At 40.7% G+C, this 13,250-nt stretch overlaps 1 protein-coding gene across 3 annotated transcripts; it reads right to left on the bottom strand.

Moving 5' to 3' along the window:
• Positions 1–2,237: 2,237 nt before the first annotated feature.
• Positions 2,238–12,555, bottom strand: LOC137403544 (nascent polypeptide-associated complex subunit alpha, muscle-specific form-like). Of its 3 annotated transcripts, XM_068089509.1 has the most exons (9): positions 12,228–12,555; positions 10,212–10,509; positions 9,065–9,336; positions 8,828–8,935; positions 7,746–8,417; positions 6,813–6,961; positions 6,182–6,250; positions 4,854–5,319; positions 2,238–3,012 (listed from the first exon to the last, which is right to left on the bottom strand). In XM_068089509.1, exons 2-9 carry the CDS (start codon positions 10,486–10,488, stop codon positions 2,818–2,820), a joined length of 2,208 nt encoding a protein of 735 aa, XP_067945610.1. In that variant the 5' UTR covers positions 10,489–10,509; positions 12,228–12,555; the 3' UTR covers positions 2,238–2,817. The 3 variants fall into 3 exon arrangements, with proteins under 3 accessions (XP_067945610.1, XP_067945593.1, XP_067945602.1); XM_068089492.1 differs by lacking the exon at positions 12,228–12,555 and having other exon boundaries at positions 10,212–10,832; XM_068089501.1 differs by lacking the exon at positions 12,228–12,555 and having other exon boundaries at positions 6,194–6,250; positions 10,212–10,832.
• Positions 12,556–13,250: the final 695 nt, after the last annotated feature.

Below are 13,250 nucleotides of genomic sequence, written 5' to 3'. Positions count from 1 at the left end.
TGACCATAGAGCGTAAATGATCGATTCTCCGCTATTTCTTTTTATTTCTTCACTCGGTCGCTTCATTGCAACTACTAGCTTTTATTAAAACTTATTGTGTAAGAAATAATGAGGAATGAAGGAGAAAGGTGAGCTACATTAATAAAGCATCGCTTCGGAGAGAACAACCTGGTCATTGAGACAGTGAGATTCGCTCAGCTAACCACGAGTGACACTATTGCTGACACTTGTCTCCTCAGTACTCAGTCGTCAGCGCATTGGAATGTTCTGCATAGGTAAGCACCCAGTAGACTATTAGCCTAGTGGCACGCAAACGAAAATACAGGTGGTACAATCCTTCGGCAGCATCCTTATGCCTTTATTCTATTTATTTGGTCCTATACTATTTCTTACTTCAACTTTTGGACTTTTTCAATCGTGCAATCTTAATTTAAAAAAGTTGTCTGACTGAGCGGCACCTATTTTAAAATGATTCACTGAGTCTTCAACAACAAGACATTTCTAGAGAACCAGCCGTGATTTATTGTAGCTAAAATGCTCAACGCATGCTTTCGATACCGCATAGCTTTATGGCCAGAAATCAACTGAAGCTTATTGTGAATGTAAACTGCCAATACTATTTTGAAAAACAATTTGCTATTTCACCTACCTTATCTGTTTCAATCAGCAGTTGTGCAACTATAGTGTTTCTTTCACCTGTAATTCGCGTGGAAGAGTTAAATTTTGAAGCAGTTTGTCCCTAATTTCACTCGATTAAAAACCTAATAAATGATATCGAACCAATTTGCTCGAACTGTTTGCAGTAATAAACTTGTTTGGAATTAGGCAACTTATTTGATTATGAAAAACGTCTAAACGCCAACTTATTGCGACTCACAATTTAAATTGCTAATCAAAGGTCTGTTGTCTACCCACAACAGTTTTAGGTAAAAACCTGAATGAGAGCCGAGTCCGGATGATTCTTGTTAAATATATATCAACAATTTAAATTATTTTCAATAATATAAAATATCCCAACAGTACATGTTGATAATGTCTGTCACTAAAACAAGACTTTGTTTTCACATGTTGAACTGTATCAAGAATCAACATACACATCACAGGAGGTTTGTATATGAACAGCATAAGCTAACAATTTGCTACAGCCAGAAACAGGCTAATTTTACTTCCCATAATCGTTTCACCCAACTAGGTAAATTAAACATTCTATGTAGCTACCTGTATGGAAAATAGTGCTTGCTACATTAGTATAGAGAACTTCTAATGAAACTTACACTCTAGAGTAAAGATAAAAGCGAAGAATTTTTTAGTCTGTCGACGGATTACCGATTACAAAGATTTTGTTTATCTGAAAAATGACAAACTACATAACTTGGAGAGTGTTGAGATTATTGCACGAAGTCTACCACTTGCGTCCTGCCTTGCATATTGTTTACTAGTTGTTTCTATGGTTTTTGTCTTGAACAGACACCAGATGTTGCCATTAATACTGTGTTACTAGAGATCAGTGAGAGGCTGTAGTAGCAACCCTTGAGGTCTGGTCTTACAATGCTTCTATAATCAAAGTTAAGACAGTACAATATGTCAATAAGAGCAAAGAACAATTAGAAAAGAAATATTAGATTAATTTATAGGCGTAGCAATTTGCTTACAAGCTTAAGAGATGACTAATCTATCTAAAGCCTTTTTAAGTCTCAGACAATGAAATGAAAATCCACAACACATTCCAGACAGCCATTACATTAAGAATATCTAATAATTCTGAATTATTATAGAATACAGATAATCTCATTATTAAATTTGTGTTTTAAAAGTTTCGCGAAGTTCTTAATATATTCGCATAGAGGTGTGTTAATGGCTGACAGCTATGCTGACTAACTAGAGAGCAGACGTGAACGCGCATATAAGAGAGATAAATTATGCTTTCGTCGAGCTGACCTGTCAAAAAACCAGCAAGGTGGAAAGTATTTAACTTCAATGGTAAATAGGAGATGGCAAATAAGAGGAATAATTTAAGAAGCTAGACCTATAGCTGTATAGATCTATAGTGGCTAGAGCTGTGCACATAAAATTGAAGCAGGCATCACTATAGGTAAAATTTACAAAGCGGAGAAAGGCATGGGCAACGATAAGGTTAATAAAACGAAGGGCAGCACTAGCAATGTTTGATGGGGCAGTTTTGATCAGCCTCATCTTCTGGCATGGACACGTGATTTACGAGTCATAAATCTAACAAATGAACATTAAGCTTGGAAGACCATCCTTATATATTTTGATTGAAGTGTAAATATGTCTCGTATAAAACAAAGGAATATTGCACTAGGAACATTGCAAAGATATTGGTGAAAAGGTGAGTCTGAAAATTCTGACTTAGCAAAATGCTCCAGCCACAGATACTGCAGCCAATGTCAAAAACTGTTTGAGTACTTATAAAAAAAAGAAAGTGTGTATTGCGCTGTACTGGAGCAGAATATAGACTGTACAATTGATAATGCTGTGTGTGAGCTGAGGTAAATTAGAGATATAGTATGTACAACAATCTAAAGAATGCTATGTCTAAATAATAACAGGCGTGTCTAAATGAAAAATGCTATCTCAAAACATGAGAGGTCATTGCATTAAACTGGAATGAATGGAATGGTGTAAAGTCTATATAGAGATTTGAGCGTAGATGTAATAGTCTGTGATTCTGCATACTTATTCTTGCAAAACTGTAATTTCTCTTTTGGAATGTCATAGTTATAAAATACATCAATTTGAGACAGAGAGATTAATAAAGTAAAGTCAAAAAATTTCCTTGTCTAATTTAGTAGTCAATTACACGACGGAAGGCGGACAATGCTGCAGCGGAATGGAAGACTCCACAGGAGCGCAAGTTTTACTATTGGCTGGAAGTTGTGAAATGGCTTGGAATGATGGCTTCCCTTGAGAGATGCCAGTTTCCACATCCGCCATGGAGCTGCTTGATTCGTGTTCCATAGGCAACAGCATTGCAACAGTCTTGCTGGCCACCTACAAAAACAGGTGCTAGTTTAATAGAGTTTATCAAACTGGCAGCTCGCATGCCCGCAAGAACAGAGTGAACTGGCAGCTCGCATGCCCGCAAGAACAGAGTGAACTGGCAGCTCGCATGCCCGCAAGAACAGAGTGAACTGGCAGCTCGCATGCCCGCAAGAACAGAGTGAACTGGCAGCTCGCATGCCCGCAAGAACAGAGTGAACTGGCAGCTCGCATGCCCGCAAGAACAGAGTGAACTGGCAGCTCGCATGCCCGCAAGAACAGAGTGAACTGGCAGCTCGCATGCCCGCAAGAACAGAGTGAACTGGCAGCTCGCATGCCCGCAAGAACAGAGTGAACTGGCAGCTCGCATGCCCGCAAGAACAGAGTGAACTGGCAGCTCGCATGCCCGCAAGAACAGAGTGAACATTGTGAATGCCAACAACACAAGGATTCAGCAACAGAGCCAAACAGCAACTAAACAACAATGGTTGATGATGAGTGAGAGGAGGGAGGACGGAATCATAAGCATTCTAGATGAAAAGGCAGGAGGCTGGTGACAGTTGGAGTGTGATTAATAATGATTAACCCGTAGTCAGACAGGACAAGATGGTAAATTAAGAACGAGGGGTACCTGGGAGAAGGCTCTAATCATCATTATCAGCCTTTATAATCAAAAGTCAGCCAAAAGTAGGACAAACAAACCAAGCACCTACCACTGGTGTAATGGCAGTTTGATCACCTACCACTGGTGTAATGGCAGTCTGATCACCTACCTCTGGTGTAATGTCAGTCTGATCACCTACGTCTGGTGTAATGGCAGTCTGATCACCTACCACTGCTGTGATGGCAGTCTGATCACCTACTACTGGTGTGATGACAGTCTGATCACCTACCTCTGGTGTAATGGCAGTCTGATCACCTACCACTGGTGTAATGGCAGTCTGATCACCTACCACTGGTGTAATGGCAGTCTGATCACCTACCACTGCTGTGATGACAGTCTGATCACCTACCACTGGTGTAATGGCAGTCTGATCACCTACCACTGGTGTAATGACAGTCTGATCACCTACCACTGGTGTAATGTCAGTCTGATCACCTACCTCTGGTGTAATGACAGTCTGATCACCTACCACTGGTGTAATGTCAGTCTGATCACCTACCACTGGTGTAATGACAGTCTGATCACCTACCACTGGTGTAATGTCAGTCTGATCACCTACCTCTGGTGTAATGACAGTCTGATCACCTACCTCTGGTGTGATGTCAGTCTGATCACCTACCTCTGGTGTAATGTCAGTCTGATCATCTACCTCTGGTGTAATGACAGTCTGATAACCTACCACTGGCGTAATGGCAGTCTGATCACCTACCTCTGGCGTAATGGCAGTCTGATCACCTACCTCTGGTGTAATGACAGTCTGATCACCTACCTCTGGTGTAATGACAGTCTGATCACCTACCTCTGGTGTAATGACAGTCTGATCACCTACCACTGGTGTAATGTCAGTCTGATCACCTACCTCTGGTGTAATGACAGTCTGATCACCTACCTCTGGTGTAATGACAGTCTGATCACCTACCACCGGTGTGATGGCAGTCTGATCACCTACCACTGATATAATATCAGTCTGATCACCTACCACTGGTGTAATGACAGTCTGATCACCTACCTCTGGTGTAATGACAGTCTGATCACCTACCACCGGTGTGATGGCAGTCTGATCACCTACCACTGATATAATATCAGTCTGATCACCTACCACTGGTGTAATGACAGTCTGATCACCTACTACTGGTGTAATGGCAGTCTGATCACCTACCACCGGTGTGATGGCAGTCTGATCACCTACCTCTGGTGTGATGGCAGTCTGATCTGATTGCAAAGCATCACTCCCTCCTGTTATTTCTTCCCTAGCCTCAGCAATGACCAACGGCTTTTCCTCATCATCGTCTTGCTCCGACCTTTCGTCAGGTGTAGATGAGCATGGCGGAGCCGGAGCGATGGGCTTGTATGTGGGCAGACGCATGTCAAGAGGAGTGGAGGGGAGCTGAAGAGGTAAACTAGGCAGCACACTTGGCAGAGCTGTGATTGTGGGAGTAGAAGAAGTAAACATGTTGCTCACTGGTGAGCCAAAGATAACAGAGCTGTGCGATGGCGGAGCAGAGAGCATGGAAGATGAAACAGACTTAGAATTTGGTGCAATGGGGCTGGGCTTGCTACTGTCACCAGCAGCCTTGTCTTTCATTTTAACTGCCTGCAGTAATTTGGCGGAAGCCGATGATTTCACATCAGTTTTGTCATCTTCACCCTTCATCCTGTGATAGACAGCACAAATAATGAATCTCACAGCCTCTCAAAATCGTTGGAACAAAAGAATATCATTTCTAAATATTTTCAAAGCGCTCACTACAGATAGCATTCTCAGGAAGGCAAAATAAATAATAAGTCAAACAGCCAAAAGTACTGCATTAGGTCCTAACTGTGTGCTAACTTTGTACCAAAAGTACTGCATTAGGTCATAACTGTGAGCTAACTTTGTACCAAAAGTACTGCATTAGGTCATAACTGTGTGCTAACTTTGTACCAAAAGTACTGCATTAGGTCATAACTGTGTGCTAACTTTGTACCAAAAGTACTGCATTAGGTCATAACTGTGTGCTAACTTTGTACCAAAAGTACTGCATTAGGTCATAACTGTGTGCTAACTTTGTACCAAAAGTACTGCATTAGGTCATAACTGTGTGCTAACTTTGTATCCGTCAGAAATAACATTCAAAGTTCTGGTCTCATATATGGTGTCCTTTACCAAATAAGGCTCTCGCTTACTTCGTAGATTGGCTTAAAATAGGAAGACATTAAATTCTAGGATAGGATAAAGAGCCACGGTGGCCGCAATGGCAACACTTAATAATATTGTTTACATCAAATGTACAAATTTATAATCCTCGAAGAATGCCATCCAGAGCATTAAGTACTCCAATAAAATTATCTTCAATTCTCTACAGAGACGCTTCATACGAATGAAATCAACCGCTGTCGTATAAGCCATTCTAATAATAATCAACCCAACAATTACGTTACACGGCAATTTGAGAAAAACATGTAGATCAGTGATAAGTTGCATTTAAAACAAACAACCATCCCTCCTACCGCAACAGCCACGTCTAGGTAACTCACATTACACGGTACCTGTGCTCTTCGATGCAGCTCCGACACATCGGCAAATTGCATGGCTCACACAGGAACCTAGAAGGGAAAGAAACGACATACTCAATTACTTAACGAAATACAACCGGTGTATAGAGGAACACAATGATGACAAAAGCATGTCATTATTCCCTTTATCAAAGATATTTACACTGAGACAGCAAAGTTTGAACAGTGTGAACTGATGAACCCCCTCTCACGTTAACTCACTATCTAATCTGACCGTGGCGGGCAGTCAACAAACAGCCTCTAAAGAACTGACTAAGTGATATATCAACAGCCTTAGTAGCACGCTACCGCTGACAACAGTTGACCACCGCTTCTACTGCTGGCTACAGTTGACCACCGCTGCTACTGCTGGTTACAGTTGACCACCGCTGCTACTGCTGGCTACAGCTGACCACCGCTGCTACTGCTGGCTACAGCTGACCACCGCTGCTACTGCTGGCTACAGCTGACCACCGCTGCTACTGCTGGCTACAGTTGACCACCGCTGCTGGCTACAGTTGATCACCGCTGCTGGCTACAGTTGACTACTGTTGAATACAGTTGACTACAGTTATACTGCTGCTCAGTGTATCTAGAGCCATTACCGACTCACCGAGACTGCGGAGGCCGACCATTGTTAGCCTTCCTCAAAGAGGCTGCACAAACTTTGCAGTACCTTCGTTTGTCGGTCTTGATAAGTTTGTGAACTTTTGGTGAGGTACTGGAGTCGAGGCCATTTCCATCATGGGGCACAGATTGGACCTGTAGCATAGAAGTGGATCATACATTAGTTCCTAAGTTATTTATGTGGCATATCTCATAGCATCCCAACAATATATCATATAATGTGTTATACAGTATGTCAGTAAAATAGAGGCCAACCTGACGACACCAGAACTAATGATAGCTCCCAATGGTCTAACACAGAGCCAATAGTCTAACATAGAGACAATAGTCTAACATAAAGACAATAGTCTAACATAGAGACAACGGTCTAATGTAGAGATAATGGTCTAACGTAGCAGCAATGGTCTAACATAGAGACAATTGTCTAACATAGAGACAACAGTCTAACGTAGAGACAACGGTCTAACGTAGAGACAATGGTCTAACATAAAGACAATGGTCTAACATAGAGACAATGGTCTAATGTAGAGACAATGGTCTAATGTAGAGACAATGGTCTAATGTAGAGACAATGGTCTAATGTAGAGACAATGGTCTAACATAGAGACAATGGTCTAATGTAGAGACAATGGTCTAATGTAGAGACAATGGTCTAATGTAGAGACAATGGTCTAACATAGAGACAATGGTCTAACATAGAGACAATGGTCTAATGTAGAGACAACGGTCTAATGTAGAGACAATGGTCTAACATAGAGACAATTGTCTAACGTAGAGTGCATGACAAAAATGCCCAGAAAATTGGACAGAACACGGACATGACAGTGACAAGTGAAAAATACGCCACTCTTCAATTACCTTATATAACATTTTCATTCCTTGAAGGTAATTAGCGTGCTGACCAACCTACGTAACTCACCGGTGAACCGATATGGCGCATAGGAAAAGGCGGCAGCTTTGGCTCCTTCTTGGCTGACAGAAGCCCAGCACCCTTTGGTTGAATTTTGGGATGACTTGGTCGATTTACAAAGGAAGGACTGTTGCTAGGCAATGTAAAGCCTTTTGGCAGAAGACCGCTGACAGACATGAGCGGATTGGCAGCGGCTTTGCAAATGGACTGCGCCAAAAGAGCTGATGCTGCTGAATTTGCAGACTGCGGGGAGAAAATATCACTAATATTGTTTTGGTAAAATGAAGAGTAGTTGAATGGCATGGCAGCGGAAAGATGAGACGCCATATTCTGAGCAGCAGCGAGGTGAGCGGAGTGAAGTTTTGGATCGAGTGCCAATTTGTGAATCGCTTTGACAGCTGCCTGTGACACAACGGAACTTGTAGTTGGTGCTATCGTGACATCGGAAGAGGTTCTACTGGCAACAGCATGGGTCAGAGGAGATGGTGATGCTGGATTCTTGACGGCGGGTGAAACAGGCTTCTGGGAAGAAGCGGAAAAGGCACTGCATAAAGGTACGGACAAGCTTGCATTGCAGCTGCGAGTGACTGCCGGCAAAACAGCTGGCACCACTTCACCAGAGGCTTTCGCTGGCCTTGCCTGCTTTCGCCTTTTCCTGCTGCACGTCACGTCTGAGAGAACCTGCAAGAAAATTTGCTCATTACTATCTTTGAACACCCAAACATGACACACAACACTATTTGACAAGACTGCAGCGAGCCTGACCTAATCAAGTTTCCGCATAAGAAACTGAGTGTAACCCGAATCCGACACTTAGAAATCATGCATCAGTATGTATCTATTTTCGTGATGAGCGCTGCGGCATCAATCAAGTGTGACCAAGCTGATGATCAACAATTCCAGTGGATGATGAGCTGCCAAGCTAACTTTTATGCAGCGCCAATCACTAGGTCACCAGTGCGCACCATGTTGAACATTACAACTCGTTCACCACAAAATGATTGATGCCAAATAGTGCGAGTCACCGCGCGTCTCATCTCCAGAGACAAACCGGCATTACGTCATGTTGCTAACAGATGAAGGTTTCAGACCTGTGGAAGAGTTGCAGTGTTCTGTTGTGAAGTTGAAGGAAAGAACGGTGGTGGGGTGTAGCTGCCACAGCTGCTGTGAGGGGAAACTGATAGGGATGGCTCATTAATCTGCGAAGATAAAAAATTAAACTAATTAGTATCAGTTGCAGAAAGTTTTCGGTATAACACCAAATTGCCTAATAGCACACATGACACACAATAACACACATGTTCAATAGAATGGTGTAAAACACAAACCATCAGAGCGTTCTCTTCATCTGATGAATTGGCAGGCTCAATGCAGGTAACACTATTAGGAGCAAGCTCTAAAGGTTTGTCTGTGAGATGCTTTATTTGTCTCTGCCTATATAATTGAGTTTCCGGCGTACAATTTGTGATGCCAGTCATTTTACGTTTCATGGAATGTTGTTGAGGAGTAATTTCGTTGGTTCTTTGTTGTAAAGTTTGAGCAAGTCGAAAGTGAGGTGATTGGCCATTTGCAACGATGCCATTGGGAGATGGTTGCGCCTCTGTAACATTGAAATAAGCATGGAAATGGAAAATAAATGACTAACTGAAAGGCAACAAATGTAATGAACAAATGAAAGGCAACAATGTGACAGGGTTTTATTATAAATGACACAAGAGAGCCGCCACACACACCAATTACCTAACAGTCAATATCCACTTCGAGTTTTGTGTACTTAATTAGATATGCAAACATGGAATTGTCTTACGCCAAGGCTCACCATCAACAAAGATTAACAACAGCCTGCAGAATTTGCAAGAGAATTAGACTCGCTAAGTCCGAGTCATAAAGTGCAGTGTTGGTTCACCTTTTATATACTGGACAACACAGCTGAAAGTAACCTAAATCCACACAAATTGAAAAAACAAAGGTTTTTAAAAGATTGTAACAATCTACATACCATCACAAACTATCGGCAGCTGTACTTAATGAATCGTGTCAATAAGGGGACAGACAAACAGCCAGAGACATCCTGACCGATGCAATGGCGGTTGCATTCGAGATGTTCTATTCAAGAAATTCAAAGTCAATGCCCAGCACAATGACAGCAATAGCCATGTTTACAGACTATTATCTTCTACTTTCAGTATATAATTACGTATTTAAGCCATTGCTTTGTACTGGTGGGCCTCCTTGTTAATGCGAGCACTGAAGCGCTGCAGCCAAGGCAGCATAATAGAATGTATTATCTATTTTAACCTATTTTATAAACTAGCATCCTTGGCAAACAAAGCCCTTCAAGTGACATGATAAAGCAGCACAGACTAAAGAGAGGGCATTGAATGGATAAGGGAGACCGCTAGCCGAAACAAACTATTGAAATAAAGACTTACATTCGCTTTGCTGGAAAACTCTCCTAATAAGTATTATTAGTACCTGTCGATGTAGAGAGATGCTTGAGATTTGAAAGGAGGGACTCAGTCAAGTTTTCCCGTATATTAGCGGCTTCCTCCAGAAGTTTGATTTGATGCTCACATTTGTTACATAAACCTATCCGTTCGTTTAGTTCAGGTTTGCTCAAGTTCAATGCTTGCAAGATGCGAGTTGTCGTGTCTAAGCTTTGCTTTACATTCGCCCCAACAGCTTCACAAAAGCCACAAATACTCTCTGACTTCTCTAATGGTAGTGCATTTTGTGAGGCAGCGGATAACATCTTGCGTTGCCAGCCTTGATGCTGAAAATGAGAAAATAAAAGCCATTTGTAGTACCAGTCATTATCCATGGCGGAGGCAGGAGTTGGCTCACGATCCCTCGGGTCGACAGGATCAGCACTTGTCTTCAAGTCGATCATTATCAAAAGAATGAGAGCTACCAGCAGCGATACTCTTCATTATATCTGTCCAAGACATCTCTGCCATCAAATAACATCTAGCAACGTCACACCACAAATATGGTGATTAATTTCCATGGTATTAGAGCGGCACACACTCTCGTTATGCTTGAGCACTTAATCGCAGCCTATCACATAGTTGCAAAATGCATTTCCTCATCGATGACTATAAGTAGTATAATAATATTGAGATGCTTTTGGCAAGGAGAGCTGTTTGCAAATTGCATTCAAAAGCATAAAAATAGTTTTCACCACAGCAGAGATGGTGTGCCAGAACGGAGCCATGACTGAGATGAAAAGTAACGGTAGTTAAAAATATCCACTTTAACAATCTATTGACATGTTTGAATATTAAAACGAAGATGAACAAGGAATTAATATAACATACAAACCTAATACTAGAAACTTTAGCTGATGGAAGGGATAAATTCTCTCACGGTGGATAGTTTAATGAGAAAATAACTGACATGGTGACAAACCTTTTCTTACTACTTTAGTAACAATGATCAAGTGAAGACAATGCGTAAATCCCAAAACAAAAACCGTAAGCTCCAAATTGTCAGCTTGTATTAGACAGAAGGAGCAATTTCTTTGATGAAATTTAATGATAGAAAGCTTAAGTTCCTTATAACATAGTTTTTCATTAGCTGACATAATAGTAAGGTAATCTGTGCTGCCTTACTATGTGGTGTATTATGATATAAGCTTTCCATTTGAGTGCACAGAAATTGTTGTTGGGTGGATATGCATTCCAGCTATGAAGAGAAATTAAAATAGATTAAAAATTATAAGGCGAAACATTGCTTGTGTTATCGGTATTTATGAATATTTGCTGGCAACAAAAATGTATCGAATTCTATCAACACTGCTTGCCAGTGATATTTTACAATCACAATAACTTAAACAATAAAATACTACAATTAAAAATTTATTCATTCATGAAAATGATAACACAATAGCTTGATCAGTGATACGTTATACAGGCAGTACAGCAAAATTAATTTAGGTGGGCAACACACGAAAAAATTGAGTGAAAGCCAGGTTGTCGAAATGAAAGTGACATACAGCCCATCACACACAATAAGGTTATGATAACTCAAGTTCGATGCAAAGCAGTTAACATAATTGAACCTAAGAGTACCAATTTAACTAGTTTACTAAAACAGGAACCACCACATCCATTTCAGACCACAGATGCCTGCATAAATGACACAGCTAAAAAAATCAAAGGATATATTGAAGATAAAACAGTTATTTTTGTGCCAATTCACAACAGAGATCACTGCTGTCATCCCAAATCCGATCTACATTGTTGATGCTTGAACTACATGGTATAAGTGCTGCGCAGTTCTAATAAAGGTTCAGGCCATACTTTCCAAAATAATCTAATACTTTATGATATACAACCATAGAAACACTAAACATCCGCACAGAACCATTCATTTTCAAAAAGTATTCAAGGATGTGGTAAGCTTAACTATGTGCAACCAAATTATCTTGCGAACACGTCTAAGACAGATATCAGGCAGTATAGAACGAGATGCAGAAAAGAAACAACTTACAGTTTAAATTAAATTATCTGAAACAACGAAATATAGAGATTAATTTCCGAATCCAAAGAGCTTTGAGCAGCATTTTTCAATTGCAGCTGCTTTTAAATTATACTTCGCGTATCTTCACACGTCAGTTAAGCTGCTGCTCCTTCTAACATCTTCGTTATCATCATGCTCGCTGACAGCACCACAGCGCGCTTTACGGCTGCTTTCCCTGTTTGCGGGTGACCAATAGGAAAGTTGAAATCCTTTTACGCACCAATGAATTGCTGCTTCATCTAACGGCATGGTTTTCATTTTGACAGCAGCTCGTAGACTTAGAACATCAGCAGCCTGGATACGAAGCGCGTGATAGGTTGTTGCTCAGTCAGCTCGATTGACCGAGAAACATTGCTAAATAAACGCGTATGACAGATCTATTCGTGAACATAGACACGTTGTTTTTTTTAACAATACGAGTACGGACCGCTCCAATGTTTATAAACTAACATACACACCTATAGTTGTGCTCTAACAAAACCTGGCTAACCTTCTAATCTTCGAAAAACGTGTTTGCAACTTCAAAAGTTTTTGTTTATGTGTAGTTAAAACCAAAGCAAGTTTGCCTTGAAATAGTTTCAATTAATGTGACATTGTATTTATTAATAGTTCATTATTTTTAGTTATTAATAAGCCTAAGGCTAAGAATTTTAATGGCAGTGTGGCTGCGTTCCTTCATTTTTTTCATTCGAAGAGATGACTATCTGGCTTGTTTGACCTTTAAAACTATTACTTTCTTTATATTTTTTTGACTTGAAGTTACTAGGGCCGTTTGCGAACACCTGAAGTGCAATTTGAATGTATTGAGCCTCCAATATAGGGCATGATGATTATAGTAGGAGTGTGATGAACTTGATTAACAAACGTGTGCTAGGTTTTTATAATATGCGTAATATCTTGCGCATAGAAACAGGTTACAACCTATAAAGCAGTTTTAATCTTCAAAAATTGTGGCATTGCATTTGTTTAAAAATGGCTGACGAGATATTGGTG

This window comes from Watersipora subatra, chromosome 1, assembly GCF_963576615.1.
Source record: "Watersipora subatra chromosome 1, tzWatSuba1.1, whole genome shotgun sequence".
In the NCBI taxonomy this organism is placed as follows: Eukaryota; Metazoa; Bryozoa; class Gymnolaemata; order Cheilostomatida; family Watersiporidae; genus Watersipora; species Watersipora subatra.
The sequence above is the reverse complement of the archived record's forward strand: the minus strand, read 5'-3'. Positions and strand labels throughout refer to the sequence as shown.